The sequence below is a fragment of the Pararge aegeria genome, chromosome 19 (assembly GCF_905163445.1).
Source record: "Pararge aegeria chromosome 19, ilParAegt1.1, whole genome shotgun sequence".
In the NCBI taxonomy this organism is placed as follows: domain Eukaryota; kingdom Metazoa; phylum Arthropoda; class Insecta; order Lepidoptera; family Nymphalidae; genus Pararge; species Pararge aegeria.
In genome coordinates, this window is record NC_053198.1 from 15,241,990 (window position 1) to 15,256,722 (window position 14,733).

The window sequence follows — 14,733 nt, forward strand, 5'->3', positions numbered from 1 at the left end:
GAGTTCGATTCCCAGCACGCAACTCTAACTTTTATAAGTTTTGTATAGCAATTAAAATATCACTTACTTCAACGGTGAAGGAAAAAATCGTGAAGAAACCTGCATGCCTGAGAGTTCTCTATAAAGTTCTCAATAGTGTGTGGACTCCACCAATCCGCGCTGGGCCAGCGTGGTGGACTAAGGCTTTAACCATTCATTATGGGAGGAGACCCGTGAGACCCTGTAGTGGACCGGTAATGGGTTGATATGATGATGATGATGAGGGATAGATAAGGGCTGAAGGGCTGAATAAAATTGCTATATCCCTAACACTGATAGCGAACTACCATCTTAGACTGCATCATCACTTTCCACCAGGTGAGATATCAGTCAAGGGCTTACCTGTAGTGGTATTAAAAAAAAACCTCTAGACACTTGAGAGATGTGAACCGCGAATGCAAATGCTGTTTATCAAACTCCGGCTTGATGTATGGGTGCACAGGTATCTGATAACACTAGATTACATTATTTCTGCGAGTAAGGTAACTTAAATCCACCATTTATTCCGGAGTTGTCCGCATAAATCATAATAAAGCCGTGTCCACACGCGGACAATGGTGCGTTATGCGTCGGATACACTCGTAACGGGTGACGTATCAATTTCTTTGGGAGAGCCTTATCGGAAGGATCTGGCGTCGCCTTTTTTGCTTTTTATTTATTACCATGGCTAAGTTATGTTTGTAAGCGATTTACAAATCGACCACCGAGGCGAGGTGAAAGTTTGGAGAAGCTCGCCAATGTACTCGGAATAATGGAGGCTGGTGTTTTGGGAAACCTTTGTGTTGGACGGGAGATGTAGGTGTACAATGTATTTAAAGATCTTGACGTATGTACAAATGTTTTGAACTAACTGTACAAAGAACGGTTATGTTTGGGAATATTTTATTTACCGATGTGACTTCTCGGAGTTAACTCAGTTGAATTATCAATATTTCTATCAATCTGTCTGTAATCCTAACTTATATTATAAATGCGAAACTGCGTTTATTTGTTTGTCCTTTCTTTAAGCTTTAGTTGATTGATGGTAGAGAGTTCATTGAGAGGACCGAGAGTAACTTAAGCTTTCTATCCCAGGAAAACAAATGGTTGCCATGGGATTAGTACTAGGTTAGGTACTAAGGTTCGCTAAAAGTGTTAAACCAAAAGCTGAAACTGAGACATATTCTTAGCCATTTAGTACAGGTTACTTTAATAATAAGAATTCACCTAAACTTTCTGAGACAGAGCTCGTCCAGAGCTCGTCCGTCCGTTGCCATGATTTTTTCTGCCGCTAAGCAGTTATGCTGTGTTCCGGTCTGAAAGGCGTGGTTGTCGGTTTAGTTACAGACACATGATAACAATTAAACAAATTATAAAAAATGTGTTCCTCACGTCCTTGTTAGTAAAATGCGATCGCCTTTAGAAAACAGTATTAGTAATATTTTTATCTGTTTGCATTATTTACAGAAACAGGGTCACGTCTCCAAAACCAGCCGGAGTCCGGGTATCGACCGGGGCTCCGAACTGGTTAATAATTTATTTACACACGCGCTACCTGCGGTTGGTACCAGGGCAACATGAAATACAGAAGGTCTCGCGGGGCCTTCCCTCCGACTTGCACGGCAAAAACCAATGTCATTAGATACGTGCGTGGTGCCCATGTCGCCCTTGTACCTCGGTTTTATTTTATCTTTTTTATCGTACAAGATAAGGTACCTCCTTACTTTCTTTATTTGTTATTAAAAAAAAGAATTAGTGAGCGGCGATAGCTTAGTGGCTAACACTACGGCCTCCCTTTCGTTAGGACCGAGTTCTATCCACGACTCTAGCTTTTTAAGAGTTACGTGCGTTTTTAAGCAATTCAATATCACTTGCTGTAATGGTAACGGAAAATGTCGTGAGGAAACCTGGTTAGGTCTACCAGCCAGCGTGGTAAGCTACAGCTTACAGCCGTGCCCCGTAGTTGGTCGGTCGGTAGAAAATGATACTAAAAAAAACACAAAGAGCAAACTTACTTAAAAATGGTACAGACACACGTCATCAAAGCACTAAGCGTTTTGTGCGTTTTTACCTGCGATATGTCAATTTTTTATGCAGTCATATATAAATGAGTTTAGGAAAAGTTCTAATTTATAAGACCAAAAACAATCGTAACTAATACCCTTAAAAAGTATACCGAAAAGCAATTCCGTTAAATTCCCATACAAACCGGGGCCCGATTTAAATTAGTATTAGCGAGAATGGCTCTAACAAATTCGATTTGTAACATTGTTTTGTTTTGTTGCAGCATCCCTACCCCTCGGAGGACCAGAAGAAACAATTGGCACAGGACACAGGGTTAACGATACTACAAGTAAATAATTGGTAAGCGATTATATTTTAATTCTTATTTTAAATTTAAATATCATCTGCTTTAACGGTGTACGAAAAGATCTCGAGGAAACCTACATGCCTGTCAGCCACTCCATAGAATTTTAAAAGGTGTGAAGTCTACCATCCGCACTTGGCCACTTGGTGGACTACAGCCTAGCCCTTGTCGTTCTGACAAGGAGACCCGTGCCCTGTGGTGTGCCGGTATTGAGTTGATAAAAATGATGAAGATGACGGTGGATTGGCGCAGTGGGCGATTTCGATTGCGACTGCCACAACCGGAAAATGTTAGTGTGATGAACATGAATGTTTTACAGTGTCTGGGTGTTTATATGTATATAACTAGCTGACCCGTGCAACTTCGATGCACCAAATCGGTTATTACCGGAAGACACAAATAAAATGATATTTTCTAAAAATGAATCCTAGCTAGATCGATTTATCGCCCCCGAAACCTCCTGTATACTAAATTTCATGAAAATCGTTGGAGCCGACTCCGAGATTCCAATTATATATATACAAGAATTGCTCGTTTAAAGATATAAGTTAAGTATTTATATATATTATTCGTAAAAATATTCATTAGTCATCTTAGTACCCAAAACACAAGCTAAGCTTACTTTGGGGTTAGATGGCGATGCGTGTATTGTCGTAGCATATTCATTATTTATTTTAATCTGGCTTGTGTTATTACAATATGTTCAACTTTTAATATTTGCAATAATGTAACATAGCGATACATATGTACCGTTATTCATGAGTGGTATTATAAAAAATCTTCTAAATAATAATGGACCTACTCAGACAGAGTACAGCAAACTTACTATTGTCCAACCAGTGCTTCGGGGTACACGTTAGGCCTTCGGTCCCGTTTATTATCACTATCATGTGATAATAATCTTTAAACCTGCATTGGAGCAGAGTAGTGAAAGTTGTTTTGTCTGGTAGGAGGCTTCGGCCGTGGATATTTACCACCCTATCGAAAAAGACGTGCCACTAAGAAATTAAAAAAAGTAATATAATAAAAAATAGTAGAGTTTCGTAAAAAAACGAAAAACGGTCGCAAACACTCAAGAGAGTTAATAGCTTTACTACGACGCATAAAAAAGCGTCATGCCGTTTTCCGTGACGGCAAACGGGCCTATTTCACTGCGAATTCGCGTCAACAGATGACTCTTATAAACCGCTCAGCTATCGAAGCTTAATTTAAAGTTATGTAAATCGTAAGAGGTTGCGTCCTACGGAGCTGTGACGTCTCGGGCGTTATTAAAATCTCGCCGTTCGCCAACGCAACGCGCATTACCGTCATGTGCCTGTAACCTGACTCGGATCTTCCTTTAGCGAAACTTTAAGACCCTTCACACTAACGACGTTTTTCACTATAATAATGTTTTTACGTTTCATGATCGAAATACATAGTTCGAAACGAAACAGCTTTAATAAAACTATTAAAAAAATTTGCTATTAAAAAGCAAGCATTACCGTGTGCCCACGACATAATTATGTCTACCAATTTTCACGTCTTATTCCATAAAAACATGACTTACTCCCTAATTTATTACTATGATGGTAATTCAGATGTACCACAGAAAAAATATATTACGTAACAGTATACAGAACGTTATCTCCAACAAAACGCGAAGGCCACAGTTTGGTCATAACGTGAAATTTGCTGGCAACTAGAAAACTTCCATGCCAAATTTAACCTGGTCACCAAATCAATTATCATCACCATCACAATTTTAACCAATGAACCGCAGCGATTTTGCAGGCTCAGACAAAGGAGGTGACTGCCCGTATGTGCTTTTATTTCCCACCTAGACTGCTTACCGCCTTTGTCCAGATTAGAATCTTATCAAGACTTAATCCATTCAAATCAGCCAAGGTACTTTCAATACGGAACATTTTTTTTTACATTTATTTTACATTGTAGTCTGGGCAAACAAAAAAATTATCCCAGTACATACCTATAATTACTAGGTAAGCGTAGGACAACTGTAGCAAAACCGTTGCCTATCTGAACCGCTCTTACCACAGTCACTCTAAAGTTAGGTACGTATGGAAATATCGTGATTATCTTACGCGGAATGACATAAAATATCGCACTTTACTGCCGCTGCCCAGCGCCTAGCAATAAATGCGTTTATTAATGAGGATTCCTGCAGAATAAATACTAGAATATACTAGAAAAATACGACTGCAGATTTGCGATTCTCGGTACGAACTGGCATATTCCAAACCTAATTTTGCGTGTTATAAAAACTATAGATACTATACATACCTATAGATATAGATAAGCCAAAATGAAGTATAACGGAATTGTGTCGCTTATTAAAGGTTTAAAAAAAATTGGTTGCCTGTAAAGTCGGTATACGGGCGAAAGTTTTACGTGACAACGACTTTGAGTGGTAAAATAATTTTAATGTGAATATTCATTCGTATAGTAGGAAGAAGGATGAAATAATAGTAACAATTTAAAACATTTATTTATACAAAGAATCTCGCACTGAATTTCATATTAACAAAATTTTATTTTTACCTTTACACATACATACGTATTTATATACAAATATACATACAATAACTTGCAATACATTTGCGTACAATGAAACAGCGTTTACTACAAAGGGACGCGTGCCTTTCACTTTTTATATCTGTCTCTCTCGCTCTTAGGCGGGCGCGTGCCTCTCACTCGCTCTCATTGAAAGCGCATAACGTGAGCGGAGCGTAACGCAGTTTCTTGAAGTGTCACCCGGCAAACCAATTTATAAGACGTTGTCACGTCAAAAAGTCTGCGACAGCATATATGTTTTTCTTTGGAGGTGAACTCATACGCGGATGCAGTCACTGAAAAAGTGATAGCCTGGTCGTTTGGACTTCTTCTTTTGTCGGGGGACTGAGTTCGATCCGCAGCTTGTAACTTTTCGGAGCTATGTGCGTTTTAAGCTAAGAAATATCACTAGCTTTAACGGTGAAAGAAAACATAAAGGGGAAACTAGCATTCCTGAGCGTTCTCCGTAATGTTCACAAAGGTGTGTGAAGTCTACCAACACACTTGGCAAGCTTGATGGACTACGGCCCAACTCCTCTGAATTATGAATAGTTTCCTGTATTGAGCTAAATATAAAAATATATAAATTACGCACATCACCATCAAGCGTCAAAGTAACCGTAGCTTGTGTTATGGGTACTAAGATGACTGGTGAATATTTTTATGAATGACTAGCTGTTGCCCGCGACTTCGTCTGCGTCTGATTTGCTTTTCGTTGTGGCATTAAATTTAAGTGTAGTTCTAAAAAGATTTAAAGTATTCGGTATCGCTAAGCCTTAAATGTGGGGTTTGCTACTGTCCGCTGAGCAATTCTATCCTCTATCTCCAACCACAGTTTGGGCAAAATTTAACACATAGTATAACCTCTATAATACAAAAATAATTATTTAAATCGGTTATAATTTGTCGAAGTTATAGTGTAAAATCGTCAAAAACTTTCATCCCCTCTCCCAAAGGAACCGAGCATAATGTCGGAATAAAAAGTATCCTATATTACTTCTAAAATTTCCAAGAATATGTGTATAAAAATTTATGAGGATCGATTAAGTAGTTTTTGCGTGAAAGCGTAACCAACAAACTTACATTGACATTTATAATATTAGTAGGGTAGGGATAGGGATAAGGATAGGGAAGTAGGGATTAGTAGGGATATACATAAATACTTATGCTTAGCTAGTTTTTTATTTCACTACTACCCTTGTCTGCTAACCAGTCGCGGGCTAACATGTTAGGGTGTGAAAGTTTTGTTAAACCCATACCTCTTTTCGGTGTCTACGCGACATAGTAATGTCATCAAAATCGTTAAATAAATTGTTTTGCGGCATACAACGTAAGGAGGTAACCTCCCAGCAGTGAAAAATTCAGTGCCAGTATCAAGGAAAAGCAGCGATTGTTTTGGTCTTATGTCTGTCTATCGCCAATGTCCATTGGGCCCACCAATACCGTCTCATGATTGCAATAAAGTTTTGAATTTATTGCAATCATGAGATTTGATTTGACGGAAGATTGTTGCAGTGGGCAGCGACCCTGCTTTCTGAGTCCAAGGCTGTGGGTTCGCTTCACACAACTGGCGAATGTTTGTGAGATGAACATGAATGTTTTTCAGTGTCTGGGTGTTTATCTATATATTATAAGCATTTATGTATATTATCCATAATCATATTCATCAGTCGTCTTTAGTAACCATAACACAAGCTACTCTTACTTTGGGGCTAGATGGCGATGTGTGTATTGTCGTAGTATATTTATTTATTTTATTATTTACTATAAAGGTGATTCAAATCGACATGGGCACGTGCAATTTGTTAATACCTACGTATTTCCGACGTGGGATGCGCAAGCGGTCGCGGGTGGCGGGAAGACCGACCGCCCAATAAAATGTCCGACAAATTGCCCATCGACTGTGTGCCCAGATATGGCTGGGCCCTTTTTGTTTTGCAATCCGATTTATTTATTATTTAAATGCGAAATATTTGCGTGTGGGTTGCCATGCTTTTTAGAAATAGAATTATTTTTGTCTTCGTATTAAGATTGTAGACCGATAGTGGGTACGGCGGATTTGCATTTCTGAATTATTAATTTGGTAATTTATACTTATTACTGCCTCATTGGTGTAGTGGTTAGAATGTTCAACTACGGCTCAAGAGGTCCTGGGTTCGATTCCGTGAATCGTTAAGAACTGTAAGGTATTTGATTTTTCTGCTAGACATTCTAAATATCCGCTTTGAGTAGGGTAAATTGACGGTGTCCATACATGCCTCAGAGAGCTCGTTAAACTATAACATTTAAAGCACATCAATCCATGTAACCAAATGATCGACATAGAGGAGACATAACGCTTCTTTCTTACGTGTCTATTTTTATCAGTTAACTCCTAACGCTAAGGAATTGCGTTGCAACATCTAAGACATAACGGTAGTAAATTCAGCTATGTACAGCAGCAGAGAGGTTATATTAGCCGGCTTAGGTTATACATTGCAATAATTCCCCGAAGGTTGAACTGAACGGCTAAACCGGCTCCGGTCAGCTATTGACGGCACACAATAGGCTAAGGCCGGGCTAGACGCGGCAGATTAGCGGCCTAGCCGGCATTACGCTTGATTAGTGGCCGATAGATTGTAAGTGAGGATAACGGCTCATTATGCAAGCGATCATTGCGGTTAGCTATATACTGCCTCATATGTATAATCGGGTTTATACTATACTTAAAATACAATCAGGAATGAGGAGAAAAATTTAAAATTCTAGTTCTTTTTTTATTTAAATAAATATAAGATAATTTCAAGTAGTCCTAAATATAATTCCAATTAGTTAACACATCATAATGATTAGGTACATACTAACATTTACAAAAAATATAATCCGTCTAACGGTCTAACTGTTTACTTGTGGGCATGGTACCCAAAATGCTGGCGCTATTGACCTTTGAAATGCGAAACTTAGCCGTTATGCTAAATAAGCGCCAGCTTTTGGGTCACCAGACGTCCAATTTTTATTTAATTTATCTAGATATATCCAATAAAAACTTGTAGATTTGCCTTGTATTCTGGAAACGAGAGTAGGTACGGCGGGAAAATTTCTTAATCTCACGGGATATCAGAAATTCTACGCAGACGAAGTTGCTGGCATCAGCTAGTGAATATATAATCGACTTAATTTGCTCCGTTTGGTGTTCATGCACATAAACGAATTAGAGGGTATACCTACCGGTTTCTGTGATTTTGAATTATTTTAGCCATGCATATAAAAAACTTGGCAAAAGATTTCCAGGTGGGAAATTATTTAGCATAGAGAATTATACATGTTTATTACAGGTATATTTAATGACAAAAACTACCTTTGTTTTGATATCCTAGTGAAGCTTAATTTTACACCCACTGTTCCCCGCCACGCTAAAGTCCATCTCCAGTCCACCATGCTGGTGAAGTTAGCGGGACATTTGCCAGCTAATCACAAATAATTATGAGTTCTCTTGGCATGAAGCTGGGTTCTAGAACTCCTGATGTTTTTTACGAATAGTTCTGGTGTTTTTACCAGCAAAATATGGGAACCTATCTGCTAACTTCCGATATAATTCTCGAACTAAACACGACACAAGTGGAAAATATTTGTGTGATGAACATGAATGCTTTTCAGTGGCTGGGTGTTCATTTGTATATTATAAGTATTTATGTACCTATATTATTCATAAATATATTCATCAGTCTTAGTACCGATAAAACAAGCTACGCTTACTTTGGGGCTAGATTATGATGTATGTGTTGTCGAAGTATATTTATTTATATATTGTTCTCGCAAAAAAAACCAAGCGGTGATAGGCCAGTGGGTAGGACGTGGGTAGGCTCGACTTTAGCTTCGTGGGACCGAGTTCGAATTCCAGCACGCACATTCAACTTTTCTAAGCTATGTGCGGTGCTTCAACGTTGAAGGATAACATCGCGAGGAAACCTGCAAGCCTGAGAGTTCACATAATGTTCTCAAAAGTATGTGGAGTCCACCAAACCGCACTAGGCCAGCGTGGTGGACTACGGCCTTAACCCCTACTCATTTCCAGAGACTCGTGCCCTGAAGTGGGCCGGTAATGGGTTGAAATGATGATGATGATGATGAGTGTTCTCGACACATGCAGCTTAGATCCATTATTCTGGCTTAGTCAAATAAAGTTATTGATAAAGACGTAGACTGACATAGGTCAAATAGGCATTTCGACCCAGATTCCAAAAGCGTTCCTCTTAATAAAATAGTTTATTAACAAAAAAATATTAGGTCTTATATCATCCGTGCGTATTATACTGTATTTAGACACTTGTTTCATTTCCCAAACAAAAGGCGCGAAACAAAACAGAAAATAGGAAGTGAAATTTGGGAAGGAAACTCCCCGGAGGTATGAATGAAAAATAAAATTTGAAATTCAAATCCGGGACGCCTTATCAATTACATGTACCAGGAGCGCAACAATGCGAGAAGGCTGTTACCATTCTTCGAATTTGCATCTTCATACAATACCAATTAGGGGCGCGTTCGTTAATTCGACAGGCTCCCATGGGCGGAGGTTTCAATTCTATGGCGAACCTTGTGTCTGTGCTCTCGTTAACATTGTTTGGACATTTGCATCTATGATGCTTTTTCGTTTTGTCATTGATATTACTTGCAGCCGGGAAAGTAAACTGTAGAAATTAAAATAAAGTAAATTTCATAAGGGAATAACATTGCTTCTTTTTCTTGCTCTTAACCCATTTAATGTGTGTGTGGGATTAAGTTCAAGACAGACATGTTGGTAGGTTTTAGCCATTTTTTTAAGATTGATCCCTAGGGATTTCAGCTTTAGATACTTGTAAATATAAAAAAAAACTACCACTATATCTTATAAACCTGGAACTATAACTATCACAAACTACTACGGATGGCACAAGTAATGGTGGCGATTTCCTTCAAGCTATCCGTATTTTTTTTATTTACTTTGTAGTTACCTATTGTCAATTAAAATTAAGCAGTAAAGCTGTTTTGTTATTAATATCGTACTTGATTTGATAATTGTGTGTTGTGAAGTCATAATCTTCCGAGGATGCTACCATGTTGAAGTTAGACGGTAAAGTAAACGTAGTTTGGAAGATGTGTCATTAATCTTTGACATTACTTTATTATAAAAAGACACGGCTTATGGATTTTCACCCCGAGGTACGCAGACAGTTAAAGGCTCCTTAATAGATATTTCTCCGAAATAAGTTTTTGATACTTTTTTCATAAGTAGCAACAATGTTTCTCAAATATTTAACTTAACGATCGCAGTTTAACAAACGGTTAAAAAGATTAACGCCTGGACAGGAAGAGATTGGTGTTTCAAATATTTACACTAAGCATTCTCCCCAGATGCCTGAGTGCTATCAAAAGGGGTTCAGCACCTGTTTACACAGAGGGCTGGTTAACCCTTCCGTCCTCAGTGTTATGAGTTTATGGCACTTGATTTACTAACTCATAGTTATTTCGTTTTAATTACCTTGTGTTGCCGTTATATTAAAGCTTGATGTATTTTTACTAACGAACGTAGCGCATCGTATTTTTGTTCATGGGCGTACCCAGGAGGGGTAAGAAATGAGAGAGAGCGAGATTTCAAGAGGTCTTGAAATCTCGCAGAAAATGTATGAACTCTCTTAAAAAATATATGGCGGCCAAGATGCAGACAGAAAAATTGCGGTATGGCTTTTGTATACCTAGATTATAGAAGGCCTTGTAAAAATACTCTCAAAAAATCTGCAATACACAGAATTCGACCTGTTACAGTTTTATAAAAAGTATAGACTTAAAAGCCTGTGCAAAAACTCAGAGACGTTAAGACTTAAAGACTAGGTATATGAAGCCCAATCATTTGGGGCTGTTTGTCTTAATCATATACCTTATGTCTCATGTACGTGTCTTCGTGTTGTGTGTATGAAACAACAGCCACTGACGATCTTACCAAAAAAAATCTCACTTGCCCCCTCCTACTAACATAATAAATGCTAAAGTATGTTTGCTTGCTTGCTTGTCCTTCCTTCACATTTTTACTAAGAAACCGGTCAATTTGATTATTGGAATGGAGTCAATTGAAAGGTAGGAGAGTAAGGAAAGCAAACGCTTCCCACGGGATTTGTAATAAAAAGAGTAATAAACGCGAAAGGAGAACGTGGACAACTGCTAGTCATGTAAATAAAAAGAAGTGGGATGAGTTACTCTCCTAAGAAAAGCCTAGAAGTGCTCACAAAGGTACGGCGCATTCTTCACCCACATGTCACGTCGGACGTACAGAGGCGTCAAGACTGACGTGTCGAGGTGAGAGGTCGTGAGGCTGCGTCTATTATCTTTATACCGCCGCGCACTTATGAGTGCCTGGTACCCGGCTGAGATAATTACTAGGTGTAATTTACATGTGTAATTAATATCTTACACTCGTCAAATAAATAGACAGCTGTAGTATAGTATTGAATTTTTTTTGACTTAGTAATTACAAAGTTCTATTAACTTAACCTTAAAAAAAATCAAGCATCTAGAAAAAAACAAACATCAAAACTTTCAACTTATTATTTACCAAGGGTACTCTTCAGTGATCTAAATGATACATGCCTGGAGCAGTGCTCAACTGTCATACCAGACCCTTCACCTTTATTAAAAAGTATGCCTGAAAAACAGACAATTATATTTTCCGACATGTTAGGTAAAGGTTTTGGACCTATTATGAACCATTACCTTGATCACTCAGTGACTAATAGATGTTCACCGGGGGCTAGTTTCGATTATCTTATTAATAGTTTGAATAGTGACTATTTAGATGTAAATAAAAATGTTGTTCTCTTAATAGGAGACAGTTTGAATGTCAAAAAGCATCAAATTATAAGATGCATTGATAAATTACTAGCTTTACATAGTAAAACTCAATGTAAATTCGTTATGTGTGCCTTTCCTTACTGTGGCACATTTAGTTCAAAGCAGAATGAACATATTTATAATTTAAATTTATTAATTTATAACCTGACATGCCGTCATAGTGACGCAGTTTTTTATTTTGACATCAATAAATCCATGTCATCCCTATTGTCTAGAGATAGTTTAATTTTATCTAAGAAAAGTAAGCATCACTTGGCATCTTTACTAGCTTACAACTTAAATGATACTGTTACAAGTATTGTAACTAAGTCTATTGACACCTCTACATATTGTACTTCAAGTACCACCAATATTTCTAATATTGACCCTAGTACTTGTTCTAGTACTATAATTAATTCAAATAGTTATTTAAACTAGACAGTGAGACAACGGGGAAGCTCTGTAATATGAACATTGTACATCAAAACATACAGAGCTTCACCGGCAAAGAATTAGAAATAGAACTGTTTGTTGAAAAATTCAATATACACATATTGTGTATAACTGAGCATTGGCTCACTGGAGCACAAATAGCAGTTAACATCAATAACTTCAAAATGTCAAGTGTGTTCTTTAGAAAGACTGCTATTCATGGTGGATCCTTAATTTTTGTACGCAATAATATAACATGTAAGGAGCGAAAAGATATAGTTAGTCTTTCTGTGGAGCGCATAATTGAACTGTCTTGTGTGGAGCTGGAGCGTTTTATAATAGTGTGTGTGTACCATCCCCCCTCAGGTGATTTCAACCAATTCGAGGATGTAATGGAAGATGTCCTTAAGCGATTGTGTATGTCTACTAAAAATGTAATAGTATGCGGGGATTTCAATGTTGATATCTTATTACATAATACTACTACGACTAGGTTGTTAAACTTATTTAAATGCTTTAATTTGAATAATGCTTTCGATGAACCTACTAGAATCACAGCAACTTCAGCATCTTGTTTAGATAATATTTTTTTTAACTGTGATATCTTAGGTAAATCGATATTAAACAATTTAAGGTCAGATCATTGTGGCCAACAAATTACTGTTGTTGGTACAAATAGAAATAAACATATTGTTAAGTACAGGCCGATAACTCAGAGTAAACTGACGCGATTTGAAGGTGAAATATCAGCCAAAATTCCTGCTCTCTTTTTTGAAAACTGTCATCCCGACAATCTTTATCGTACGCTTTTCAATGAAATAGAAAGTGCATTTAATAAAGTATTTACTTTTAAATACATAGATTCTAATAAAAAAATGAGGTTTAGTGATTGGGCGACAATAGGCATTTACAAAAGCAGGGATAAGTTGTATGAGCTATATGATGAAAAACAATACAATCAGACTCCAACCTTCCTTGAATATGTAAAAAGTTACTCCAAAACATTTAAAAATGTTTGTAGACAAGCTAAGTCGCTATACATTAAAGATCGGATAGTAAAATCTGAAAACAAAATACAAACAACCTGGAAAATTGTTAATAATGAATCTGGGAAAACTAAATCTCGAGACGGAAATTTTGAATTAATTATTAATAATAATATGGTAACTACTGATACAGAAGTTGCTAGTACTTTTGAAAACTTTTTTCAGAATGTTCCTATTTTGTTAACAGATTCACTAAATTCCTCACCTACTGCAGCTCAGAATTTATTAAGAGGCAACATTAATGAGTGCAAAGTTTTATTTCATTTCAAACATATAGATGCATCGGATATCAGTAAAAACTTCAAGTTGTTAAAATTAAAGAAAACAGGTGATATATGGGGAATGTCGGTAAAGGTAATATCTCAAATTATTGACGTCATTGCTCCTCTTTTAGCCATAATTTTCAATGAATGTGTTGATTTAGGTACTTTCCCGAACCTAATGAAACATAGTAAACTCATTCCTCTATTTAAATCTGGTAATAAAAATGATATAAACAATTACAGACCTATCTCAATCTTACCAGCTCTTAGTAAGATATTTGAAAAAATTATATTAAATCAACTCTTATATCATTTTAATGTAAATAACTTACTACACCCTGAGCAGTATGGCTTCACTAAAGGTCGTAGCACAACGGACGCAGGCGCTAAACTTATAAAACATGTTTATGATGCCTGGGAATGTTCACAGAACGCCATGGCTGTTTTCTGTGATCTATCTAAAGCTTTCGATTGTGTTGATCATAAAACCTTGCTTCTTAAGCTAAGCCACTATGGTATCCAAAACGTTGCACTAAATTTGGTTGCCTCTTATCTCAGCAATAGAACCCAAAGAGTTTGCATAAATGATGCAAAGTCTCAGGGTTCAAATACCTCAATGGGTGTCCCACAAGGCTCGATTTTGGGTCCTTTTCTATTTTTAGTGTATATAAATGATCTACCGTACCATGTCAGTGGAACATGCGACATTGTATTGTTTGCAGATGATACATCTCTAATTTTTAAGACTGATAGGAGTAAAGATAACTCTGACGAAGTAAACCGTGTTATGTCGCATGTGTCGCACTGGTTTACAGTTAACAACTTACTTTTAAATGCAAAAAAAACAAAGTGTGTCGAATTTATCTTACCAAATGTAAAGAAAATTGATAAAAATATAATGATAAATGGTGAATCACTAAAAATAGAGACTTCCACAGTTTTTCTGGGCGTGACCTTGGATAATAAGCTACAGTGGGGTGCCCATATAGATTCACTAGCAGGTAAACTAAGCTCGGCTGCCTACGCAGTCAGAAAAATTAGACAGATTACTGACGTTGAAATAGCTAGGCTAGTTTATTTTGCGTACTTTCATAGTGTTATGTCCTATGGAATCTTGTTATGGGGTAAAGCAGCTGATATCGAAACTATATTTATATTGCAGAAAAGAGCTGTACGGTCAATATATAAACTTAAATCACGCGAATCCCTCCGT

The 14,733-nt window shown here is 37.2% G+C and overlaps 1 protein-coding gene across 2 annotated transcripts in view; it reads left to right on the forward strand.

Moving 5' to 3' along the window:
- LOC120632277 (homeobox protein homothorax) overlaps positions 1-14,733 on the forward strand; it is a 461,602-nt gene that overhangs the window by 349,282 nt on the left and 97,587 nt on the right. For both annotated transcript variants that reach the window (XM_039902101.1, XM_039902102.1), the window contains exon 11: positions 2,306-2,382. In XM_039902101.1, the coding sequence (XP_039758035.1) occupies positions 2,306-2,382 (77 nt within the window). The remainder of the gene's footprint in view (positions 1-2,305; positions 2,383-14,733) is intronic.